Genomic DNA, 23,869 nt, shown 5'->3' on the forward strand with positions numbered 1-23,869 from the left:
AATAGTTATTACATTGTGGATGCTAACTCTGAAACAGAGAGCCTGTAGAAATTACAGGCCACATAGCTTTCTCAGTCTTGCCTGAGAAAGTAGCCTGAGAATTCACAGGGAGGATTTAAAACAATCCTCAGAGACAGAAAACAGCCTTGCAGGTGCTGTTTGTCTGTTCCTTGTTTTCTTTGCAGGAGAAGGTCAGGGGGTGTGTGCCCCACTGACCAATGATGGTGATGTAGTAGTTCACTAACCAATAAGAGTTTCCTTTCTGTACTTTCCAGGTATCGGTCTATAAAGAGACCTAGAGTAATAAACTAAGAAAAATTCTCCTGTTTGACTCCTGAGAGAGTCTGTGTCGCTCTTCTCGCCGTTCCTAATAGAGCGACATTACGTGACCTTTTTTGTTACTTCTGACATATTACCAGTATTATTACCACCTATAAAAGGAGACTAAGGTGCTTACAGAAATCAAGATATAAAAGCAAAATGATCAATTTGGTTGCTTCCATGTCTTGTTAAAAAAAAAAAAACAACTCTCAAAAACAATCTATTTACAGTTATCAGAGAAAAACCCTAGGAAGTATAATTCTGTTCAATCCCTGCTCATGAAATATAGATGAATACTCAGATAATTTGAAACACACCACCAAGCTAAAATGTCATCAGAATTCTAATTTTCAGTATTTATTTTAAATTAATATGTACTCCCCTCATTCATATATGCATAGCAAAGAACAAGCTTACTGAAGATTTTTCTGCAGGTCTTTTTCTGAAGCACTGTGTGACCACTCTCAGAAAAAAGATTACTGAGGTAGAAGATCCATTATGCTGTTTTTTTTTTTTCTTTTAATTTACTACCACTGCTTTATACTAATATCTGTAAATTCCGAATGATTTTACAATTCCCAAATGCTCCTAAAAGTCAGATCCTATGCTCTTGATTTCTGACTTCTACAATTAGCTAGGCAGCTTAAAAACAAAAAAAGAGTTCTCTAATGGAGGCACCATTACAGTTTTGTATACCATATATACAAGTACCACTTATGGAAGCTTAAATTGGACACATTGGTGTGACTACTCATCTAAGAACATTATTTCCATGAGTAAAACCCTGAAAAATTTAAGGACAGAAATTTTTGTTCTCTTCATATAATGTGTTATATTTAACATGGAATAAAGACACTTACACTATTCTGACATACCTTACTTACAAATACTGTAAAACAAAACATATTTGCTGAAAACCATCATTTATCAATCTATTGGTCTGTTATACTTCAGTCTGAATTTCACTGTACAGTATAGCATATAGCATAATCTAAAAGTATCCTACCATCAGTCACAAACTATAAGAGAATTAAAGGACTCCTTTCACACTGTGTTGAAAGAAACTGCCTAAGCTACCTCAGGGAAAAGAGATAGTAATCATATATATATCCATCTTCAGATGCTATATTTAAATGTGATGAGCAAACCTGTTCTTTATCCAAGTAATCAGGATTATACTGATGTAGTGTGAGGATATCATAAATGGAGAGGATGTAGTGTGGAATATCATAAACTCCTTCAAACACACTATGAAAACATTAACTGGGAAACAGCTTCATCACTTATTTTCAGTAAACAACAAAGCATGCTATTTTTGTTATGCTGTAAAATGTTACAGGATGCTAAGCCCCACAAATGTAAAAAATGAAAATATGTGCTAGGGATCACAGGAATACATTATGGAATGATTGTTTAATACAATCCATATGTCCAGCATTCAAACCTGCAAATAATATCTGTTATGCTGTCAGATGAGGTTATGTTTAAAATGGATCTAGCAATTCCGATATCATGATTGAAAATGACCAATGTATATAAAAACTAAATTATTAACTTATTGCCTTGTACTTAAGAAGTCTAACATACTGGCTTTAATTATTTTAATTTTTTTTTTTGCACTAAGATAACAATATTTTCTCAAATGAATTAACAATCAGTTACTTTACACAATTTATCTACAGAGATTTCAAACTAAGAATGTATTTTTGTCATTTTCCTGAAATTAATAAAAAAATATTTCTGACTCGATAGCAGTACTAATGAAAACATCACTTTAACTAAAAGCCAAAGCATCCCACACCCTTCCATAATCACAAAACATTGGCAGGTCAAGAATGCAATAATTATTTTATCAGCTGGCACTTTATACCTGCAATCATGTCGTCCACAGTACTCATCTTCAGCAGTACCTGTTCAATCAAGCCAACTTCCGTGCTAGTCTGTAAATTACGGACACTTTTACGAAGAATTGCAGTGAACATACTCCAGATTTCTGCTTGGCACGTTACATCACAGTGCTCCAAAAGCTCTGACATGCACGTAATGCTCTCTGCATCCTGGATTATAAAGTTCATCTCTAGATCAAATTCGCCACCAACCAGCTAAAAAAGAAAACAAGAGCAGCATTACAATGTGGAATACATAGTTTAGTGTCTCATACCTTCTTTGTGACCAATACAGAATATGTTTTACATGGTTAGAGAAGTAATTTTGATAAGAGAAAGACACAGTTGCACTTTACAACAGAAAATTAGCAATCATGTTATGTAAAACAAAACTTGTAAAAAATATACACAGTAATATCATTAAACACTACCTTCCATTTTGTCACTGAATACAGCATCTCAATAATATAAAATCAAAATGTATTTGAACTATTTCTTCCAATGAAGTAATTGAAATGGTAGCCTGGCTCTGACAGATGTAGTGCAGAACCCGAAAAGCTCAAGAAGCAATTGAGGCTTTTCCACCATTCTCTGAAATTTGCCTACTCAAAAATAAAAAGACACTAGAACTAACTTAGCTTTTTCTCCCGATATAAGACAACATTTGCCCTTAGTTATGAGTTTGGAAGACCTTACTGCCTTTTCCATTGTCCAAGCCAAACAGTAATGCAGTCATGCCTGGAAAAAGAACCACACATCTGCTCTGGAGTAAGAGAAACATAGAAAAATTACATTATTATACCACACATCAGCTCATTGTGTGGTCAAGGAAACCTACTGGCTGCTGCAAGGAAGAGACTGCACCAGGAAAGGAACAAACACTCAATTAAGTAGTGAGTTAACAGCAGTACTGACAGTCTGACTCCTGTCTATCCAGGTACTGGCAAAACACTATCCAAAGTCCTAAACTAGTCCTAAACAAGTAAGTAGCACAACTACCAGGCATGTATTAGGAGGGAGGGAAAAGAAAACCAATAAAAAAAAGATATAGTCAAGACCAAATATATCTTCAGGAATGGAATTCAACAATTTTGATCAGTCATTTGTGTAACTTAAAAAAGCTGATCTCAAGACAATCTACTAAACCAAATATGAAATTTAGTTTTAAAAAAAAAACCCCTTTTAATTGGCATAAATATCTTTCAGTTCTGAAGGTAACAGCCTCTCACGCATCCTACTTTACCCTAGTAACTTTGACGAACTTTGAAAGTACCAGTGTGAAATTTCATAGAACCATGGAATCACAGAATGGCTTGGGTTGGAAGAGACATTAAAGATCATCTCATTCATCAGCTAGACCATCTAGTTCCAACTGCCACAGGCAGAAACCTTCCAGGTTACTCAGAGTCTCATCCAGCCTTGGTCAGTCTCTCTGGGCAACCTGTTACAGGTGCTTCACCACTCTCTAGTATATCTAATATCTAATAATATCTAATAATAATATCTAATCTAGTCCTTCCCTCCTTCAATTTATGGCCTTCCCCCCCTCAACCTATCAGTACATGCCCTTGTAAAAACTCCCTGTCCAGCTCTCTTTTAGGTTTCCTTTAAGTGCTATAAGGTCTCCCTGGACCCTTCTCCAGGCTGATCAAACCTAATTCTCTCAGCCTGGCAGTTAACACTAATTTCAGTAACTGTAAATATATTAGACAAAATGATGAAATAAATTAATATTAAAATAATTCTAAGATTTTTTTGTTCTATTTGTTTAATGGAGTTATATAATTAAAATTTGAATAACATGGTTTAAAGATATTCAAAGAATTATCTCTTATAAGTGCATAATTTCAACACTCAAATTTAATAGAAGGCAATTCTGTGGCCTATTTAAAAGCAGTTGGTATTGACTTCAAATTAAACTCTAAAAAATAAGCAAGTTGAAATACTATGCAAACTTTTTTTGGTGGCTAAACCTATCCAATCATTCAAAGACTTCTTTCATACCCCATTTTCAGACAATTAATACAAGTAAGCAAGGACTAGCTTTGGCTTCCACCCTAATTCATATTTTTCATTCACTCTCAAATTACTTTTTCCTCTATCAATTAATTGCTAATAACCAGATTATAATTTTGTAACATAAAAGCTTCTAATATGCTAAATATATAAAGAGACTACCTCCTTAGTTCTCCTGAGACATTTAATTACATTCAAATAAAAACTATTATCCTAATTATAATTAGTACTTTAATTTAAAACCTGTGACTGCATATCATATATTTGCATATTTGGTAAACACACAATGTGTACCAAAGGAAGGCAAAAAAATTTTCATGATTAGAAGCACAGTATTTCTATGGCCATTCTTTAGAATCATGAAATAGTTTCACAGAGTTTTTACTCTCTTTTAAAAAAATCCAGGCAGAGTTTTTATTTCTGAAAACAGCAGCAAGTTGTGCATACTTCATCAGCAATCTGGGTTGTTGTGTTTTCACCAGGATAAGCCCCTCTGAGATTATGGTGAAAACAGCCAGAAGTAAAACAGCCACCTCTAGAAGACATTCAATTGAATTCTCTTAGATGACTATCCCAAGATGAAATTAAACACCTCCTGGAAGTGTCTACTTTCCTCCATTTCTTTCCATGGAGGAAATCTAGGATGAAAAATTGTATCTGCTGAGTCTTCATCACTGGATACATCCAAAAGCCATGTGGTTACAGATCTGGACAACCGGCCTCAGCTGGCCTGGCTTTTGCAAGAGGATCAGAGAACTTCCAGACTTTTGCTTCTACCTCAAAAATTCTGTGATAATATTTAGACAGACTAGACTAGATATACTACCCACCATTTGGTTTTGATAAGTTGGACTTAAAAACAAGGAAAAAATCCACTACTGCCTCCATTGGAATGAAGAGGTGCAATACAGACTGATCCCCTTTCCTCAAACAATATTCATTGTAAAATTCTAGTTAATTTAAATTAATAAACTAATAAAGAATCAGTAAAACCGATTGAAATAATTCACTACAGACTAAAAAAATTCAAACTGTATTTGCCTTGTAATGTAAATCAATATACTAATATGTAACATTTAAGAGACTGAAATGAAGCTCCTGTACCAGTCTGCAGTGACAGGATATTTCAGTACTATTAACACAAGACCAAGACGTTTCCGCATCAAAAAATACCCTGAATGCTAATAGAATTGGTTCTATGGAGAATCTTCTCCTGGGCTACAGACTATTCAGCAGGCATTACAATTATTTCACTTGTACAATTTGCAACAAGAAATTTACACCCCATCAAGGTGACTGCTTATTTCACCAAAGAAAACATTAAAATGCTCCTGCTTGCCCTTAACTTCAGTTTAAGCATATTTCAGTCAGTAAAAATTATCATAATTATCATTAAAATCAACTTCCTTAATAAAGGAAATAAATTAATGAACTAATTGGCGATGATAGCAAAAATTTAGGAAGGTAGGGGGAGGTGACTTCTTTCAAGTAGTCATCTTAAATTCATCATGAATTAAAAATATTAATAGTCTTGATAAAAAAGAAGTCCCAGATGACAAGGAAAAGCTAAACAAAATGAAGCAAGTATACAGAAATAAATGAACATGCTTAATTCCTGTTCAAGAAATAAAGCAGGCACCTCTGCTTTAAAATGTGCACAATCAAATGGAATTCAGCCAATAAGAGAACATTCACTACAAAAGAAGTATCCTCTAACAATATTTTTGCACCTGGATTTCCCAAGGAAGACAGTAGGTAAAGAGGAATAACCAGAAGCACAGTGACAATGAGCTGGTAACGTGCTGACACTAATGAAAGGACAAACTTTTCTAAGGAGCCAGAAATCATTAAATGCAGTTAAAAACCACCAACTGCTGAGAGCTGCAAAGTTTCTTCTGATATCAACTGTCCAGGAAACAATGCTTAAAAATTAAAAATTGGTAAATGCAAAGCAATTCAACATTATTACAGTTTTCCTCATGTGTACAAGACAACAGGCTCCAAAGTCTGATATTATCATCCAGAAAAGAGATCTTGGAGCCCCTGAGGGTGCTGCTTCAAAAAACTATGCCATATTAGAAACTTCCAAATTACAACTAAATATTCATAATTAATTTGTAGCTTTCTAAGTTGGGTAAAACTGTGGATGGAACACCACATACCAAAAAGTTAAATCATACTTCCAAAAGGTAACTTATTTTTAATATAGCTCCCGTAACAGACTTCTGTAATAAGACAAATTTCCACTAGAGTACAACATGAACATTTTAATAGAAATCCTTACAGAAGCCAGTACACCATACCATAAATCAGTGCTCTTTCCATATCATACATCTCAAATACAATCTTTTTTTATGTCAAACACTAAGTCTTCGCATTCTTCAAGGAAATATTTAATATTTAGTAAAGATTGCACTTTCACTGTGATTAAGTATCCTGAAATATTGTTTGTACTTTGTCATATTCTGCATCTTTCACAATGCAGCTGTAAGAAATGAAGCAGCAATCTAATGTTCAGAAAATGGTTACAGGTATGGTGACTGTGGTCAACAAACAATTCCCAAAGTGATACTGAACTGCCAGCAATAAGCAAGTTAGACTGTATTCCCCATGCTGAGATTGCTTATAACAACAGGTTGACACTCCCTGCAAAATTTTCCTACCTTAACCTACACCACCATTCTCAAATGCAGCTGCTTTACTTGGAATCTCCATTTTTCTGAATATTGTGGCCATTCCTCAGTAAGTTTCTACCATTCATCATGCTATGCAATAAATGGGTTTCTTCCTAAATTGTCACATCTCTGCAGAACTTAGGCTGGTCTTTTACACCCTTCTGGTCTAGAACAGAGAAGAAATACTACCCCAAATAAAAGTTGTCTAAATATCTCAGATAATATATTCATACCAGTTCTTAAAATGCAATAAAACATGTGCTACTGAACATCTGGAATTACATTCCTGACTTTTGAAAATTGGAATTTTTTAGTATCAGATTCTTCAAACAAAGTTTGGAAGAATGGATTGAAATTAAAAGTGAACAGAGTATTTCAGTTGGAAGGGACCTAGAAGAATCACCTGGTCCAAGTGTCTGACCTCTCCGGGGCATTATCTGAATGCTTCTTAAACACTGACAGGCTTGGGGCACCAAACACATTTTTAGAAAGTCTGTCCCAGTATTTGACCACCTTCTTCACAAACAAATGCTTCCTAACATTCAATAAAGCTCCCCTGATGCAGCTTTGAACCATTCCCATGCAAGCTGGCATTCGTACCAGGGAGAAGAGCTCAAAACTTCCCTCTCCACTTCCTTTCCTCAGGAAACTCTAGACAGCAATCATGAAAGACAGCATATTAGAACTATAAAAATCAAAGTCTTTATGCATTTAAATCTCTAAGTTTGCAGTTCATTGCTGTCAAAGAAGCATTTTCTAACTTCCTTCAAGTTGGAGTCTATCTGCATTTATTTAAACAAAAATCAATAATATAAATTCTAATACTAGAGAAACATTGCCACTGAAAAATTCAAGTATCACAATAGTATAATTACCAAAGCCCTAACCACATCCAGGCCTAATCTGCACCAAGTCACTCCTACATTCTCTCTTTTTTAACTACTATCACATCTGCTCTGCTTTTTCTAAAGGCAAAAATAAATGAAGGTATAACACAGTCAACATGACAACAACCCTCATCTGTTTTGAACTGAAGCATTTTAGGTTCAAGCATATACAAATACAACCAGAATTAAAAAAAAAAAAACAACCAAAAACCCAACAACTTTCCTTGTAGCTATATAGGAGGTAAACAAAATTATTCTCTTCCTCTCCCTGACACTCACCTCTCATTTTAGGCATTACAAAACAGCTGATCTGGCATATGGCACAACTTTCCACAGGAAAAAATGCTGAGAATAACCTACTCAAATGAGATTGAAAATCTCTTAAAATCCCAAATCAATCAGTTGTTTTGAAAGGAAAATTAGTAAACATTTAACTCTTGATAACTAAAGCCATCATATAGCATTGAAATTTTTCAAAACCGGAACATCTTTTCTAGAAAAAAACACTGAACTGATTTCATAATCACCAGTGAGAATTCAAAATATGTGGAATCAGACTGCTACTTTTTTTTGACAGGCATTATGAGCATTAAAACACAGTTTTCTGAAAAAAGCAGTAGGGGAACCAGGCAGGAAGAAAACAGGTTACTATTTTATGGTCGTTAACTAAAACATTAAATTTCTAAACAACTAATTCAGATTTTTAGGAAGATTCTTCTTCAACTGCATGAAAGATTTCTTTAGGCAAAACTATTTAGAATGCTAAATAGAATAAATTAAATTGTTTGGTGACAGAAATGTGTGCTGATCATATGCATTTGTTAACCTAAATATATCAATACAACTACAGAGAAAATCACAGCCAAAAAAAATTTAAGAAAGTATGTTTCATAACTGGTACACATTATTTATTCTTAAATGGTAAATTTAAATTGGTGAATGGTAGTCCTTAGAGATTTGAATTACAGCTATGCGTATCTGGGCTAATTTTCACAATTCTCTTTACCATCATTGGAAAGTAAAAGATGCTTCAGGGAAGTGATTATCTCAGTGGTTTTAGATGCAACATCAAAATGAAATAAATCTTTCTCAGGGAATGTAGTACTTTTTACTGACTATAAAAGGACAACTCGTTCAGACAGGTACATCTAAAGTTATCTCAGATAAATCTTAACCAATGTCCTTACAATATCATTTATAACCAAATGGCAGCACTAAAAAGACTGATTCTCATGTGAATCATTGCAACAGGATGTTGCAATGTAAAATTGCACATTAACATACCCCTCTTAAATGAGCCTTTCTCATTTTAACTTCAAAACCATTTTTACTCTGAATAATATACTGCACATACTTGACAGTTTGTCACTAAGGGAATGCTACCTAGTAAGTTTATTGAGAATATTAAAGAAATCTGAGAAATTAATTTAAATGTTTTTTATACTTCCTGAGACTATATGAATGAAGTAACATGGTCAGCTTTTAGTACTTACAAGAATATGCTTGTTATTACCCAAGCTTGAAAATATCCCACAGATTTACCTTTATTTTCTTATATTTTCCTTTGAGGGAGGAGGATACTTCCGTAGGCAGATAACTCCAGTGGCAGATCAACTGCCACTATACATATGATTTAGTGAGACAACTATCAATTACGCTCAGAGAGATCAAAAGGCTGTATAACATACTTGAAAATGTCAGACCTTTTCTATGTATTGTGGAGGCTTAAAGAGAAAAAAGATAAAAAAACACGCCACAAAACAAAAAATGGGCTATTTGGCACAAACTTCTAAAGCTGTTCTTTACCAATTGCAAAAAAAATCATTATTTTGGGGTAGGACAGGAATTAGTTTAATAAAGTTCAAATGCCTGCCTTCATAAAAGCTTCTTTAGCTTTTAAAGTGTCAGATTCTTTGAAATAAAAAGTCCTACCTTTGAAGGAATGCAAAAAAAAGTTTTAAAGTGTGACACAGGACAAATCTTACCCACTTAGAAAAATTTATAGCACAATCCAACCACTTCTGACAGAAATGAAGACTGATAAAAGTATTTTATGTAGAAGTACCTAATCCAAAACACAAACCCAAAAGTTCTTGTGGTCTATTCTTCATGTGTCGCTAGAAGGAGACACTGTTCCTATTTATTATTTTGATCTCCACAAAACCATTTTTAGCCAAAGCAGAATATGAACTTTGACTTCAAGATGTTGAACCTGAGTAATTAAAGAACCTGAGTAATTAAAGTAATTAAAGAAGCAAAAGTTGCAGGTTTATTTTCAATAAAGTAAAATTAAAACCATTCTCACACTTGTACCTAATCTGTTTTCAGTTTATCTAGCTCAGTTTCTCTTACAAATTACTTCTGATCTTGACTTAATCACCAAAGAGATCAGCCAGTTAGATAAGGGAATTTCTTACCTCAAGAAAGGGAATGATTACTGGCATTTATTTTAATAAATAAAACCAAGTAGCTTAGGTTTGCCACATGTCTAAAAGCAAAAATTCAAAATTGATTTTCAAGGACTATAAAGAAGTTGATAAATGAACACAGCTTAAAGGGTATGAAAAATAGCATCACTAAACAGATATTTCTGGTTCATTTTGCTTGTAATACTTCATAGCCCATTCTTGCCTGTCTTCTCTCACTTTCAAGAATAACTTTAAGATCAAGGTACAGATGCTAGTACAGTATAAGCCAATGCTTCTAATTTCCTGGTTTCAAAAAACAGATATATTTTAAAGCAAGTCATTTGGTGGTGGCTTGGAATTGTGCTTTTTTGGAGTTTTTCTTAGGTATGATTTGTAGGGTTTTGAGGTTTTTCTGTTAGGGTTTTTTCCTGTTTTTTGTTTGTTTGTTTGCTTGTTTTTGTGTTGTTTTTTTTTTTTCCTTTAAGGTATCTTCTCTGTTTCCAAGCCAGAAGAGAAGCAAAAGAAAGTGAAATAACAGCAAGTTACCAAAGTCATAAATTAAATGTACTCTGAAAAAAGTGGTTTTTGCAACTACTTTTGTAGCCTTTTCTACTAATAAGACTATAGCTTCACTGCTGAAACTTGCACAGCCAAATCTAATAGGTCAGCAGCATTCCTTATTTATTTTTCAACAGTCATAAACTATATGTAGCTTTTTGGGTTTTTCTTAGGTAATTTGAATGATACGTTATCTCTTGCCGAAGTTTAACATGGTTATCAGAGAACATTACCAAAAAAAATTGAAACTCTAAGAAACATGAAACTTTCAACAATTACACATTGATTTAAATCTGATTTGTATTCCACAGCAAACACTATCACACAACATATTTGTGCAAACAGCAATGTCTGTTTGTAAAAGAAAACAACTAGAAAATCCCTCAGTGCACACATACCTGTTTCCCAAACTTCACATTCAGGAGCAAAGAGAATGTATTTGCAGTAAATACTAATAGAAAGTTTTAGTCAACAGAAGTTACCAATAACTCAGAAAAATTGGTTTTTTTAAAATTTGTTTGTTAATTTTGTAAGTTTTTTATTTTTCAAACATACTTGTCAAAGCAATTTTTTCTTCTGCAGGTTAACTCACAGATGCATCCTGTGACTAGAACAAATTGCAACAATACAGTTAATGGAATTTCAGTCTTTGAAAATGATAAGGTTTATTTCAGAATAGTCTGTGGGATTGTTCCCAGGTACTTAAAGGACATATAACAATTCAAGAAGAAAAACATGACAAAGAACGTTGATTGTCAGGATTATCAAAAGATCAAAAAATAGCCACCTACCATCAGGACAAAGCCCACTAGCCCCAAGTACTAGCCCACCATCTTCTTCTAAGTAGCCACCATATATTCCCCCTTAGTCTGTAAACCCAAAACAAATAGTCTGCAGGCTCTCTTACTGCTGCCTCTTTTCCTATGAGGTAAAATCAGGAAGGCAAAGTGGTTTCTCTGAGATCATTACCTGTTTTTCCTCACTATTCAGGAGCTCTGTTATGTGCCACTTATCTTGTTAAATACCAGTTAACATAAACCCAGCTTGCTCTTTTTATATCACTGTTGTTTGGTAAGAAAAGGAAATACTTACATTTCTCCATTAGATTAAACTATTGATTACCTAATTTAAGTTCTAAAAATTAAATAATGAACTTTTAAAGTGTCCTATTCTCATGTCCACCTCTCTCATAAATTTTGGTTTTCTTTAGGGTCTTTCACTGCTTTCATTTCCCTCTTGTCACAAAACACTCTACAACTCTTAAAAGCCCAGAAACTACAAATCATAGCTATGCAATATTTAAAACCAAAACAATTCCAATTAACTTAGTTATGACAGTGCCATTTCCCAGCTGATACCTATAGACATACATTAAAGATCAACAGCAGAGTAGTAACCTGGTAAACCACAATGCCAGGTATAAATGATCTCACAACATTTGAGATGTGCACAGCACTGGCCTTCACTTTATTTGGCTGAAAAGCAGGAGCTCAGTGGGCAGAACTGTGTCCTTAATTCTCAGCATCCTGCTGCCTGCTTACATCAATAATTTTGAGATATGTAGAAACATTTTGGTTGGTGTCAGCATTCTGAAACTTTCCAGTGGCAACGTTAATCACCAACTAGAGAAGCTCTACATTCAATTTCAATATGCTAATTTTCATCAATCTTTCATTTTTAGTTAACTACTTATCATGCAGTCCTCTGCTCCAAAAAGTTAACATGGGTGAAAACAACCCCATGTTTGGCACAGTAAAAAGCCCTCATTCATTCCTGAACTGTGACTCTTTATCGACTCTTTAATGACTATAGAACTAATACTGGACTTGTGCTATAGTTCCATTTAATTCTGTGCATGTAACATAACTAGGTTAAAGCCAACAGTAAATGTGGAAGTGCCAAGCAGAATTTTTCCATTTAAAAAGATATGTAGATTTCAGGAAATAATAACCAAACAGTATCTATTATAGTTAGATTTATTTATGGAGCTTGAACAAATGCTTCCTGTAGAATCTACCTAATTCTTGTCAAGACTCAAATAACCATTGACTATATTTTATAAATAAGCACAGTCAAATGTATAAACAACCATAGTTTTACATCAAACCTTACTTTGTTCCCATGTCCCCATATAAATTTTAATTCATAACTAGCAGAACCCTTCCAAATGTAACTAATTCTTGAAAAAATAATAATTTTTCAGGAAATACCATAATTTGCAACAGCACAATGCTGTCTAGTACGTGAAAAAAATGCAGAATATATATACATGACTTTAAGATGTCAGGGTTGGAAAAATCTATAGTCAGAGTCCTTAAAAATAGCCATATAATTACTGATGCTTTTCAGTTTTGGTAGCCTGAAGTTTGTTAAATTTTCAAGCAGTCCATACATTCTTTAAGGTTCTGTGTTTTTATAAGAAAATCAATACAAGTTATATTATTTGTTACATTTTTCTTGTCCTCAGAAGTGCACAAGATAAAAGACAGGAATTGTCCTTTAAAAACTCTTAAAATTTTTCTAATCCAATTTATTTTTTTTCAAATCTTTACAAGAAGTAGCTCCCTTTGATTATAAGGGCAATTTCTGATACTAAGATTTGTAAGCCTAGGATTTTTTAACCAGGTTTGTCAATATTTGTCTCCTTTGCTTCTCTAAATAACTCTCAAATAGTGTAAGAAAATTGTTCTCGTTTGTGACTGGACTCCCACAGGGTTTTAGCTGTCATTAATGATTTAAGATCTTTTTTGTGCAATGATAAAACCCAAAACCTCAATTGCTAAAGGAGGCACCACACAGACCATAATGAATTGTTTTACAAGCCTTTAAGTGCATCCTAATTGCCTTCCCCCAAGCTTCTTCTTAATTTATTATGCAGCTTTTCACCCAATAAAATCTTTTCTTTAACTTACAGATGATAACACAGTTATCAAAGGCCAGAATTATATAGGAGGTGCAACTCTAATCACAAAGAATTATTCAGAGGAGGAAACAGAAAGGCAGATAAATAAGTGTAAGAAACAATTTATTAGTAATCAGAGTTTGTCTTATGTAAGAAGCTTGTTGGATCTTCATTACAGGAAGTATCTCAGTACTTGAAACTCAGTGACAAGAGTCCAAGTATCTACAAAATGGGTAGCAGTATAGGCTGTGTATACTGAATTTTCTCTCAACCTCCCATTATTTCTGACACAGGAATCTCTTGTTCCAGCAATAATGTCATTGTTTCAACAGGCCAAGAGATTTTCTTCTAGTAATTAATTAGTTTCTGAACCCTCAACTTGTTGGAATCTTCACAGCCCATAGTAAGAAATCCCACATTTTCCCCATGATTTGTGTAAAAATATCTTGTTTTACATCTGCCATAGGATTATTTAATTTCAGCCCTCTGTTATTTGCATTTTGAAAAGCAGAAATCAGGTGTTTTCTATCACATTCTTTCCTTTATTTACTTATATGTCAAATACACTTGGTCAGCTCTTTTCCAAGCAAAACAATCCTACTTTGTCAAGTCACTCCTCTTATGAAATCCATAATTAATCACACTTCTTACCCTTCATATTTTTTGCTATTCCTAATATATTGAGACTGGAAATCACCAGAACTTCATACTCAACATTCAAAATACAGACATATCATTAATTTATAGAGTTTCAAAAAAATGACTATTGTATTGCTCATTTTTCCTTATTAATGTTTTCTTATATTTAATTTTCTTTTCTGATTGCTACTAAGAAACAAAACATTTTCCACAAAGCTAACGTCACTGCCAAGCCATTTACAATAATGTCTTTGAGAGTGCATAGTTAATATAGGGTAGCAGATATGAAATGAAATTAGAACTTCTATTACTGCCATATGAGATAAGGGGAAAATAGACTTCTGAAAAACCTTCTTAAAAATATCTACACAATATAAATGCAGTAACATAAGCACCATAGTTCTCTATAAACAACACCAAACCCTTCCCATTCATGATTCACATCATAAGCTACATTTAAACATAATTGCTAAACAAAATTTCAAATTAAAGGATAGTTCTACTAAAAAGAATTAGGATAATAAACTCTCTGCTCACTCCAAAAGGAAAAGGTATCCTTTCATCAGCACATTATCTCATGGCTGCTCCACTTGAAAAAAAAAAAAAAAAGATCAACCAAAAGAAATGCTTACAAAAAATATGGTGAACAGGCAACAATATTTTTTCAGAAAAATACTCCATCACACCTTAACCTTTTGTTCATGTTTTGATACTAGTCCTGTCCATCATTCACTCAACTAATGAAGCTTGGGAACACTTCAGGATACACTTTTATTATCTAAGACTCAGACCCAGATTTTGAAAACAATATCACTGTGGACTGAGTTTCAAAACCTCCGTCTGCAAATCTAATTACAGAGCTCCATCTGTACTAAGAATTCCTTTCATGGCATCATGCAACTGAGTAAAACCAAAATCACATATAATTTGATTGGATTACAAGACAACTACAGATGCAGTGTCAATAATTACAGGGTTAGGTCTTACATAGTGAAGGAAATTCAAGGGTTCTTAATTGCATTAAAAGATAAATTCATATTCTGTATAGTTAAAAATCCTCAAAAATTGCCAAAGTACAAAAAATTTTATCATAATTTTATTTTCTCAGTACATAAATAAGATTTACCTCTACTCATCAGATGCAAATACTAACTTATTAATAAGAAGAATTGAAAAAAAAAAAATAGAAGGAGGAGTCATAAGAAAAGAGGGTTTTAATCACAATAAAACACATTTCCAATCACAGTCCTTCTATGTAGCCATGTTTTATTAACAAAGTTCTAAAATAATCAGTTGTCATTTGAAGTAATTATGTTTGGTGATGCCTAAAATATTCTTCAATCATATTTATAAGAAGAAATTAGAACACAAATGACTTAATATACCTAACTTATTCAAAAATGCAAAAAAAAAAAACAAACCTCCAAAAACCAGCATTCCAGTCACACTTAAATGAGAAAGAAAAAAACCCAAATCAAATTAGAAGTTATTCAAATGAGACACCAGTCAAACTTGATATTTGACTGTTTTTGTACCATTTCAAAAGAACTTAAACACATTTTTGTTTTAGGCAAAAGTATAAAATATTAAGCAGTAAATAAAAGGAAAGAACTTCTAAACAATGTCTTCTCAAATGGCTGGATTCAATTTTCAACTTACACAATTTAGAAAGGGGATTAAAACATAAGGGTCTATGGTTACAGTTCACCCTTTAAAAATATCTAATGCCATAAGTCCAGCAGAATCTATCAAAAAGACTTTTCAGATCTCATGTAAAACACTCAAATTGAAATATGCATGTCAATTTTAAAGAGCAACAAAGATACTTTGAGAAAAGCAATATGAAAGGATTATTTTTCTAGTCTGTATTTTTACCTTACAAAATGCATTATTTTATTTCAATGAATATTTAACATTAAATTATACTATTTATAACTAATTAATAAAGTATGCCATGAGGTGACTTTACCTTCAAGGTAGCTGTGAGAGCTAAGGAAGTTAAAGTTGCTGGGGACTGAAAGGAGTCTCTTCTCCTGACCAATTATTGGTCATTACTGGGGATTGACAGCAATTTTAACCATTGAAAAGGGAGATCAACTTGTGAACCCTACCTTAATATGTAAAACCAGAGCTCTCTTGCTCTCTTTGTTTCCTGGCTGTGAAGGGTGGCAGAGCTCCAGGCCTCCCGTTCCCTGCCCAGGCCATGCGGCCGGGCAGGGACTGGGCTGGGCCCAGCGTCTCCCGGCCGGGAGATGCGGGCCCTGCGGAAGGTTTTCCCTGGGCTCTGGCCAGGCCGGGCCGAGCTGATCTCTGGCTCGGCTGCAGGTTTTGCTGTAACTAAATTCACTAGAAACTGCTGGGTGAAGAAGGAGAGAGGCTCTGGACCTGCAGCGGGCTGGGTGCGGCGACTGCACTCTCCAGAGCAGCTATGAAGAACTTTCCATCGCAGACGGCTCCAGCTCCTGCACCGGCCGAGGCCACAGAATCATCTACAAAAGCCTGGGCAAGATTTTAACTCTTTCATTACCCAGATGAGACTTGCGGATTAATCTTTTTATCCAGAGAGAAAAAAAGAAAGTGATCAACATGAAAAGAGACTTTATAAACTACCAGTGACAGGAAAGAAAAGAAGCTTCAGAAAAGGTACAGAATAAGGAGATGCTTTAATTTAGCTGAAATATCTTTCTGTTAAAACTATGGAGATGGACAATGAAGTCCTGAAAAGAACTCCTTTAATTCATGATAGAGTATACAGGGAGAAATGGAGTGTTCAAAGTGTAAATTTTGAGTAAAAAGTAGAGTAATTGTGATACAGTGAAGTGCTAGAAGATTTTGAAGCCTTGGGGGGCAATGAGAAAACTGTTTTCTAGTGAAGCTCACAGAAACAGATGAAGAAGACTTTTTGCCTTTGAATAACTCATCCTTAAAATGCCATCCCTAGACTCATGGCCCATACACACTTCAGAGTGATGTGAAATGGGAGGAGTGAGCTCTGATAACAGCAGTTCTGAGAAACTAACATCAGAGCAATGGACAACTATAACAAAAATAGTTTTCTTGGGAGAAACTCCATAAATTAACAGGAAGAAACTTCTGTTTCTCTACAAAGACTGGTGAAAAGACTGTAGCAGGAAATGGGACTGTTTTAACCACCAAAGTTCCAAAGTTTTTGTCTCTGTTGTCATGTGAACAAGGGAATAGTGGGTAGATAAGAGATGAAAAGGTTTTTCTGGAAGTTTATTCTGGTGTTCTTATTATTGTAGTTTGTCAATAAACTTTCTTTATTCCTTTTAAGTTTTATGCCTGTTTTGCTCTTGTTCTAATCCATGTCTCACAGCAAAAAGTAAGTCATTGTTTTGTTAGTTACTGGTTTAAAACCAAGACAAAATCTTAATTTACATTAAAATTTTTACAAATAAATCCAGAGGCCTATGTCTTACTTCATAATGATTAACAAGGAGAGTGTGTTTTTCCCCTTTTGTCTGGTATAAAACAGAATCATTGCTTAAGTCAGGTGAAAATACTACTTCAGAGGAAATGGAAGAGTTATATAAATGGGAAAAGCACAGCTATTTAAATAATCATAATCCATAAAAGCTCTTCCATAAGTGGGGTCTTCAGAAACAATTATCGACTGGCAAAATAGAAAATTTATTCCCGTGCTCTTTCATCAAATATATAATAATCAGAAGCAGAATGCCAATTCATCCTGTGTGTAAACAGATGAGAACAACTTTGCAAGAACATAGTCAGTACAATGACTGTAAAATCTTGATCAAAAGTTCAAGCATGTCTCCTTCCAGTACTCTTCCCAGGTTTTATTACATGGAAAATTTGATGATATTCTTAACTTACTGAATACAGGCAATAACCATAATTGTGTTCTCCAAATAAACTACTTCTCTTTCAGTTGTTTCAGTTAACAAAACAACTAATTATTCCATTAGTTCTTCTTGGGAAACTTCCATTTAAGATATAGTTGGGGTTTACCTCCTCAAAAAAGGTCACATTTTAAATCCTCTCCATAGCAGAAGTGACAGAAGTTAAATACAAGAGGGAGGAAAAAAAAAAAACCTACCTTTTTTCCAACCATAGCACTACCAAGACTTTGAACGCAGTAGCCAGATTAAGTTCTACTTTTCGTATCATTTAAACAAAAGATAGCTTTGATCTGATTCTGAAGGTCTACGCAATTTACCAATTACTCTTAATTTCTGTATTTCCTGTACATTTTTTGTTTGTCTAGGCAGCAGGAAAATCTACAAAATAAAATGTATCTAATGGATCATAACTAGCTGAATAGAATTAAAACTTGTGAAAAGTTGCAAAATTGTGACTGCTCTTAACAACCAGAACACAACTGAAAGCTCAATCATAAAGTGGGCATGGCTCCCAAAGAAAAACAGAGTATTCTCTAACTTTTTTGTAACAAGGTAATTACACCTACTCAGAACCAAAATGTTTACAAATGAAGTATGGCAGTGTCAAAAACATTTATCACTTTAAAGCGCCTGAATCTGTATCAATTTGTCCTCCAAGAAGTCCCAGTGAAATTTCTGGTGTCAAATTTGACTTTAACCTTAAGCAGTATATGTCACTTCCTCCTCAGTCCTGCAGAGACGAGGGTTCACTTCTGAACCCTCCTTCTGCTTCTCCTATGGAATTCCATGTGGAAAGAATCATCCATTGAGGTATGGTCACACAACTTCCAAATGCCTCTTCTGTGCTGAAAAGTAACCGCTGGCAGTGTAAATAATACCATTTTCAATACTGATGCAAATTTGATTCTAGCCTAGACACTTCCTCCTCCTTTTACTGATGACTCAGATCCACATTTTGCTAACTGCAGGTTTGACTGACATCGAGAAATTTAAATTTTTTTTTTCCCTCATTAATAAAGATGCTTTTTTACCAGCCTCCCTCCTAACCTGATTGTCGGTCCAAGCTAAACAATTACTGCCATGCAAGAGCATCTTGACACATGCACAATTTCCACCCCAAGGTTTTGGTAGCAGTGGCCATGCTGAAGGAGGCTGTGCCAGCCCTCAGTCCAACCAGAGACACCACGGGGAGAATTCATGTGGTGGGAGAGAGGGATAAATACTTCCTTGTCCAGTTTCACTCTAATTGAAGGGCCATGTCAACCACTCTATTCATTAATGCTCATAGGTGATAAAAACAGAACAAAACAGTTAACCAAACTATCTTAACAATATACAACAACACAGCAAGTATGCAGAAGGAAACCAAGTTGTTGTAGAATACCCTAATATCAAAATTCCCATAACCCTTGCACTCTCAGCTCAAGGCATTTAAAATATCTAAGAAGACTAAACAGCAATTTCAACAAAGCTCTCTCATCTAATAATTTCTTGGTATTCCAGATTCCTGACCAAATCACATTTACAATATAATTTTCAAAAGACATTATATAGCTCCTTTTAAATATTACTTCATTGTCAATTATTTTTAAACTGCATAAATTTCTTCCAAAAAATGAACCTACAGGATTCTTAAAAATGCATGAAAATGTGTTTTATAAAGAGGATTTATCATGCTCAGCCTTAATAGTGATAGTCTTACTAGCAGCATAAAAATAATGTAATAAAAATATTTACATTTTTGACTGCATGCATTTAATGCATAATTAAATATCCTAAGTAATATTTGAAGCTTATTTCAGATCACTGGTAGAATGGAATTTTTACAAATCCTACAAAATGTTACAAGAAAGTTGATTTTTTTTTCTCAATTTTTCTTTTATTATTTTATAATGCCCAGCTTTTTGAAACAATTGTCTTAATATCTGAGACACCACCATTCCCTTAAAGCATACATATTTGATAATCTGTCTTTTTCAATTAATAAATATTAAACCCACTAACAAAGTTATTTAATCAATGACATAAAACATATTTTCCCTGAAATAAATAACCCAAATTTTATCTCAAACCATAAAAGCCAGGAGCACAGACACATGAAGACTGACTGTTACTGTGAATTAGCTGAATGAGTATTTTCTATTTCAAAAGGTGTGCCACCAGGTGCAGTACAGGTGTTTCATGCTTAGTACATTTTCTAATACTTCATTACATGGCAGTTCATTAATTATGTATTCATGCTTTACAAACTTAATATCCTTTCATGACAAGGTCATCCAACTAGTTGACCAAGGGAAGTCAGTCATTGTGGCTTTTGTTTTTAATTTAGCCAAGATTTTGGTATCATCTCTTACCATCCCCTTCTGGACTAAATGTCCATGGCATGGCTAGACAAGTTCATAATATGCTGGATGAGCAACTGGCTGACAGGTAGGGCTCAAAGGTTTGTAGTTAGTCAGGTAAGGGTAGTGGCCAGCCATTAGTGGGGCTCTCTGGGGCTCAATTTTAGGGTCAGTGCTCTGCAATGCTTTTATAAATGATATTGATGCAGGAATTGAATGTACAGTAAAACTTTGGTGATGATATTAAATTAGGAGGAGTTATCAACTCCCTTGCGAGTAGAGAGGCCTTACAGAGATATATGGATAGATTAAAGAGCTGGGCCATGAACAACAGCTTGAAATTTCACAAGAGCAAGTTCTCCACCTGTGAGATGGGTGTCACCCTGGTCACATGTACAAAGTAGGGGACGAGAGACTGAAGAACTGCCCTGCAGAAAGGAATTCAGGGATCCTGGCTGATGCAAACTGAACTCAACAGAATGCCCTGCCAGCCAAAAGGACCAGAGATATCCTCAGGTGCATCAGGCACAGCATGGCCAGCCAGGCAAGGGTGGGGAATGTCCCACTGCTCTGCACTGGGGCAGCCTCAACTTGAGAATGCAGCTTTGGGCACCACAACAGAAGCACATCACACTCTTAGAGTGTGTCCAGTGAAGGGCAACCGAGACAGTGAAAGGTCTCGAGGGCAAAGCCTTACAAGGAGTGGCTGAGGTCATTTGGTTTGTTCAGCTTGAAGGACAGAAGGCTGAGGGGTGACCTCATCAACAAGAGGTGACCTCATGGCATTATACACCTTCCTGAAAGCAGGCAGCAGAGTGGGGAGATTTGATCTTTTTCTGTGATGACCAGTGATAGCCCATGAGGAAACAGAATGAAGCTGCATCAGGGGAATCTCAGACTGGACATTAGCAAAAGCTGTTGAAATCTTTTCACAGTCTGAGCACTTAAATTGTACTTCATATTTTAAATGCTATTTATTCTTTCATGCAGCACAAAATCATTTACTGTTACATCAATAGCAACCACAATTACAAGACAATAAATATCAATTTGTAATCATGTTTAATAAATAATAAAATGTCCAGGATTAAAAGTTGCTGTGAAAGTAATGAAAATATGATAGTCTTTAGAAAAGGCATTTTAAGATTTATGTGGTCACAACCAAACTAGACTTAGCATTCACAATATGTGAAAACATGAAGAAATCATGTGACAAAAGACATGAATAAGCAAATGCCTTATCAATCACATATTATAATAAAAGTCACTACACTCAGATGCTTACAGTTTCACACAAAAACTTTAGGCTACTGGAGTATGACAGGGTATTTTTCCTTCCTTTTCTTTTGAAATTGCCAAATCCAGAAAAAAAACTAAAGAGTAAAGTAATTCCATCCTCTCAAAGGGCAAAAATCAACAACAACAACTCAGGCAGCTTCAAATCACAGAAAGCAGAATATTCTACATAGTTACTAAGTAAAGCTATTAAGATGCCTTTACAAAAGTACTGCCCATACATTAGCAGTCTTCCTAATGGTTGTGAAAGACATGATCCAATCTGAGAAAATTCTGAAAGTACATACTGAAAATCAAACATGCTGTCAAATCTGTTCTGATCTACTAGAAGTATAAGCTACATGAACCTCTCAGCTCTTCATTAAATAGTGATTTATAATATGCAGATATGACCTTAACTGCAGATACTAAGCACACCTCTCAATTTCTTTCTACAAATATTTTCTTTCCACAAATATTTATTTCCTGAAGATGTGTAGAATTCATCACACTGAAAATGGGAATACAGTCAACACTCAGTAACTGAAGATGGCATACATAAGGGATGCATATTGCCAAGTTCAGGCACAGGGAAGATTCTAGGAAAGTTATAGAAGTACACACAGCCTCCTCAAGATGTTTAATGGGTAGGTAAAATGGTTTGACTCATAGATGCTTATCAGATGGGTATCTGATTCTTAAGGATTTTGACTTGGTATAAAAATATAGTTGATAAATACGTGATAGTTGTAACTATCCTCTTTTCACTATTTGCTAAACAAAGGTGGAACATGGTCAAGGTTTGAGCTGAATGTCAGGTAGTGAGAAAAGTTTGGCTGCACCAAACAAGTGGGGAAAAAAAAAGAAAAAAAAAAAGATGTCTGGATGAAGGTCAGCAGAGAACCAGGTGCTTTAGCAAGTATTCACAGCACACAAGTGTTATTACTTGTGTAATAGTCTTACTCATCTACAGAACAAAAATCTTAGAAAGGCTTTTCAAGAGTCACAGATGCTGAAGCCCCAGGTATCTCCCAAATACACATGTACCAGACTGTCTGAAAACAAAGAAACTACAGATTGGCCAGATTAAGAAGTCTACAGTGACTCAGCTAGAAAAAAATCAGCCATTTTATAGTGTTTGGGATACCCACTCTGTAACATTTTTTAAAGTCCTTTGAAATAACTAGTTAAACATCTGACACTAAACATACATTGCTTTTATTCTGCAAGCTATAAAGGGTATGTCTGGCATCCATCTGCTATTTCCTCAGATTTCCTGAAGTTTTGTTTTGCTTTTTTGTTTGGACGGTTTTTTTTTTACCTGCTACTGTGTTTAATAATCTGATTACATATTCTAACATGATGCATTAGTGCTACCAGTCTGTGGTTAAAATGGAAGAGGAAAAAAAAATGCAAATTCCATTTTGTTTTCTTCTGAAATCCCCTGCTGTGATACAAACTTCACACTTTCTTAAAAACAGATCAGAATCTGGTAATAAGGAGTGACATCTGTGTTAAGGGCTCTCCTTCCATTACAGAAAAGATTCAGCAATGCCTGGGCTGGTGCTAGGAAAAAATTTTAACAGGGTGGGAAGAGAGAGAGTAAGAAACTTCTTCCTTAACAAACAAGAGGTCCCATGAGAGAAATACATACCTTCACAATCATTAGTGACCACAAAACAACAGATGATATTTCAAATCCCTGAACTGACTCCCACACATGAAAATACATAACACTCTCTGTATCTACTAGTCACTTGGAATTACTCTTACACTGAAAAACAACGACTACAAATCTATCCTAAAATAATCTGTATTATTTTAGGTTCAGGATTTCAGTTTCAGGCTCTACACCTGGAAAACTAGGAGATTTGAAGCACTAAACTCTTTAGAAAAAGTTCTCAGAAAGGTTACTGAGCATTGAAACAGGCTACTCAGGGATGTGGTTGAGTCCCCACCCTTAGAGTTATTTACAAGACTCAAGTTATTTACAAGGTGTGGAACTGAAGGACATGATTTAGTGGTGAACTTGGCAGTGCTGGGTTAATGTTTGGACTCGATAATCTTAGAGGTCTTTCC

General features: G+C 34.6%; 1 protein-coding gene across 7 annotated transcripts in view; it reads right to left on the reverse strand.

Moving 5' to 3' along the window:
- Nucleotides 1-23,869, reverse strand: part of NBEA (neurobeachin) — a 460,815-nt gene that overhangs the window by 377,581 nt on the left and 59,365 nt on the right. For all 7 annotated transcript variants that reach the window (XM_088067905.1, XM_088067892.1, XM_088067894.1 and 4 more), the window contains exon 2: nt 2,192-2,423. In XM_088067905.1, the coding sequence (XP_087924031.1) occupies nt 2,192-2,423 (232 nt within the window). The remainder of the gene's footprint in view (nt 1-2,191; nt 2,424-23,869) is intronic.

This window comes from Pseudopodoces humilis, chromosome 2, assembly GCF_049639895.1.
Source record: "Pseudopodoces humilis isolate 2021_Gansu_Grassland_sample_001 chromosome 2, ASM4963989v1, whole genome shotgun sequence".
Classification (NCBI taxonomy): Eukaryota; Metazoa; Chordata; class Aves; order Passeriformes; family Paridae; genus Pseudopodoces; species Pseudopodoces humilis.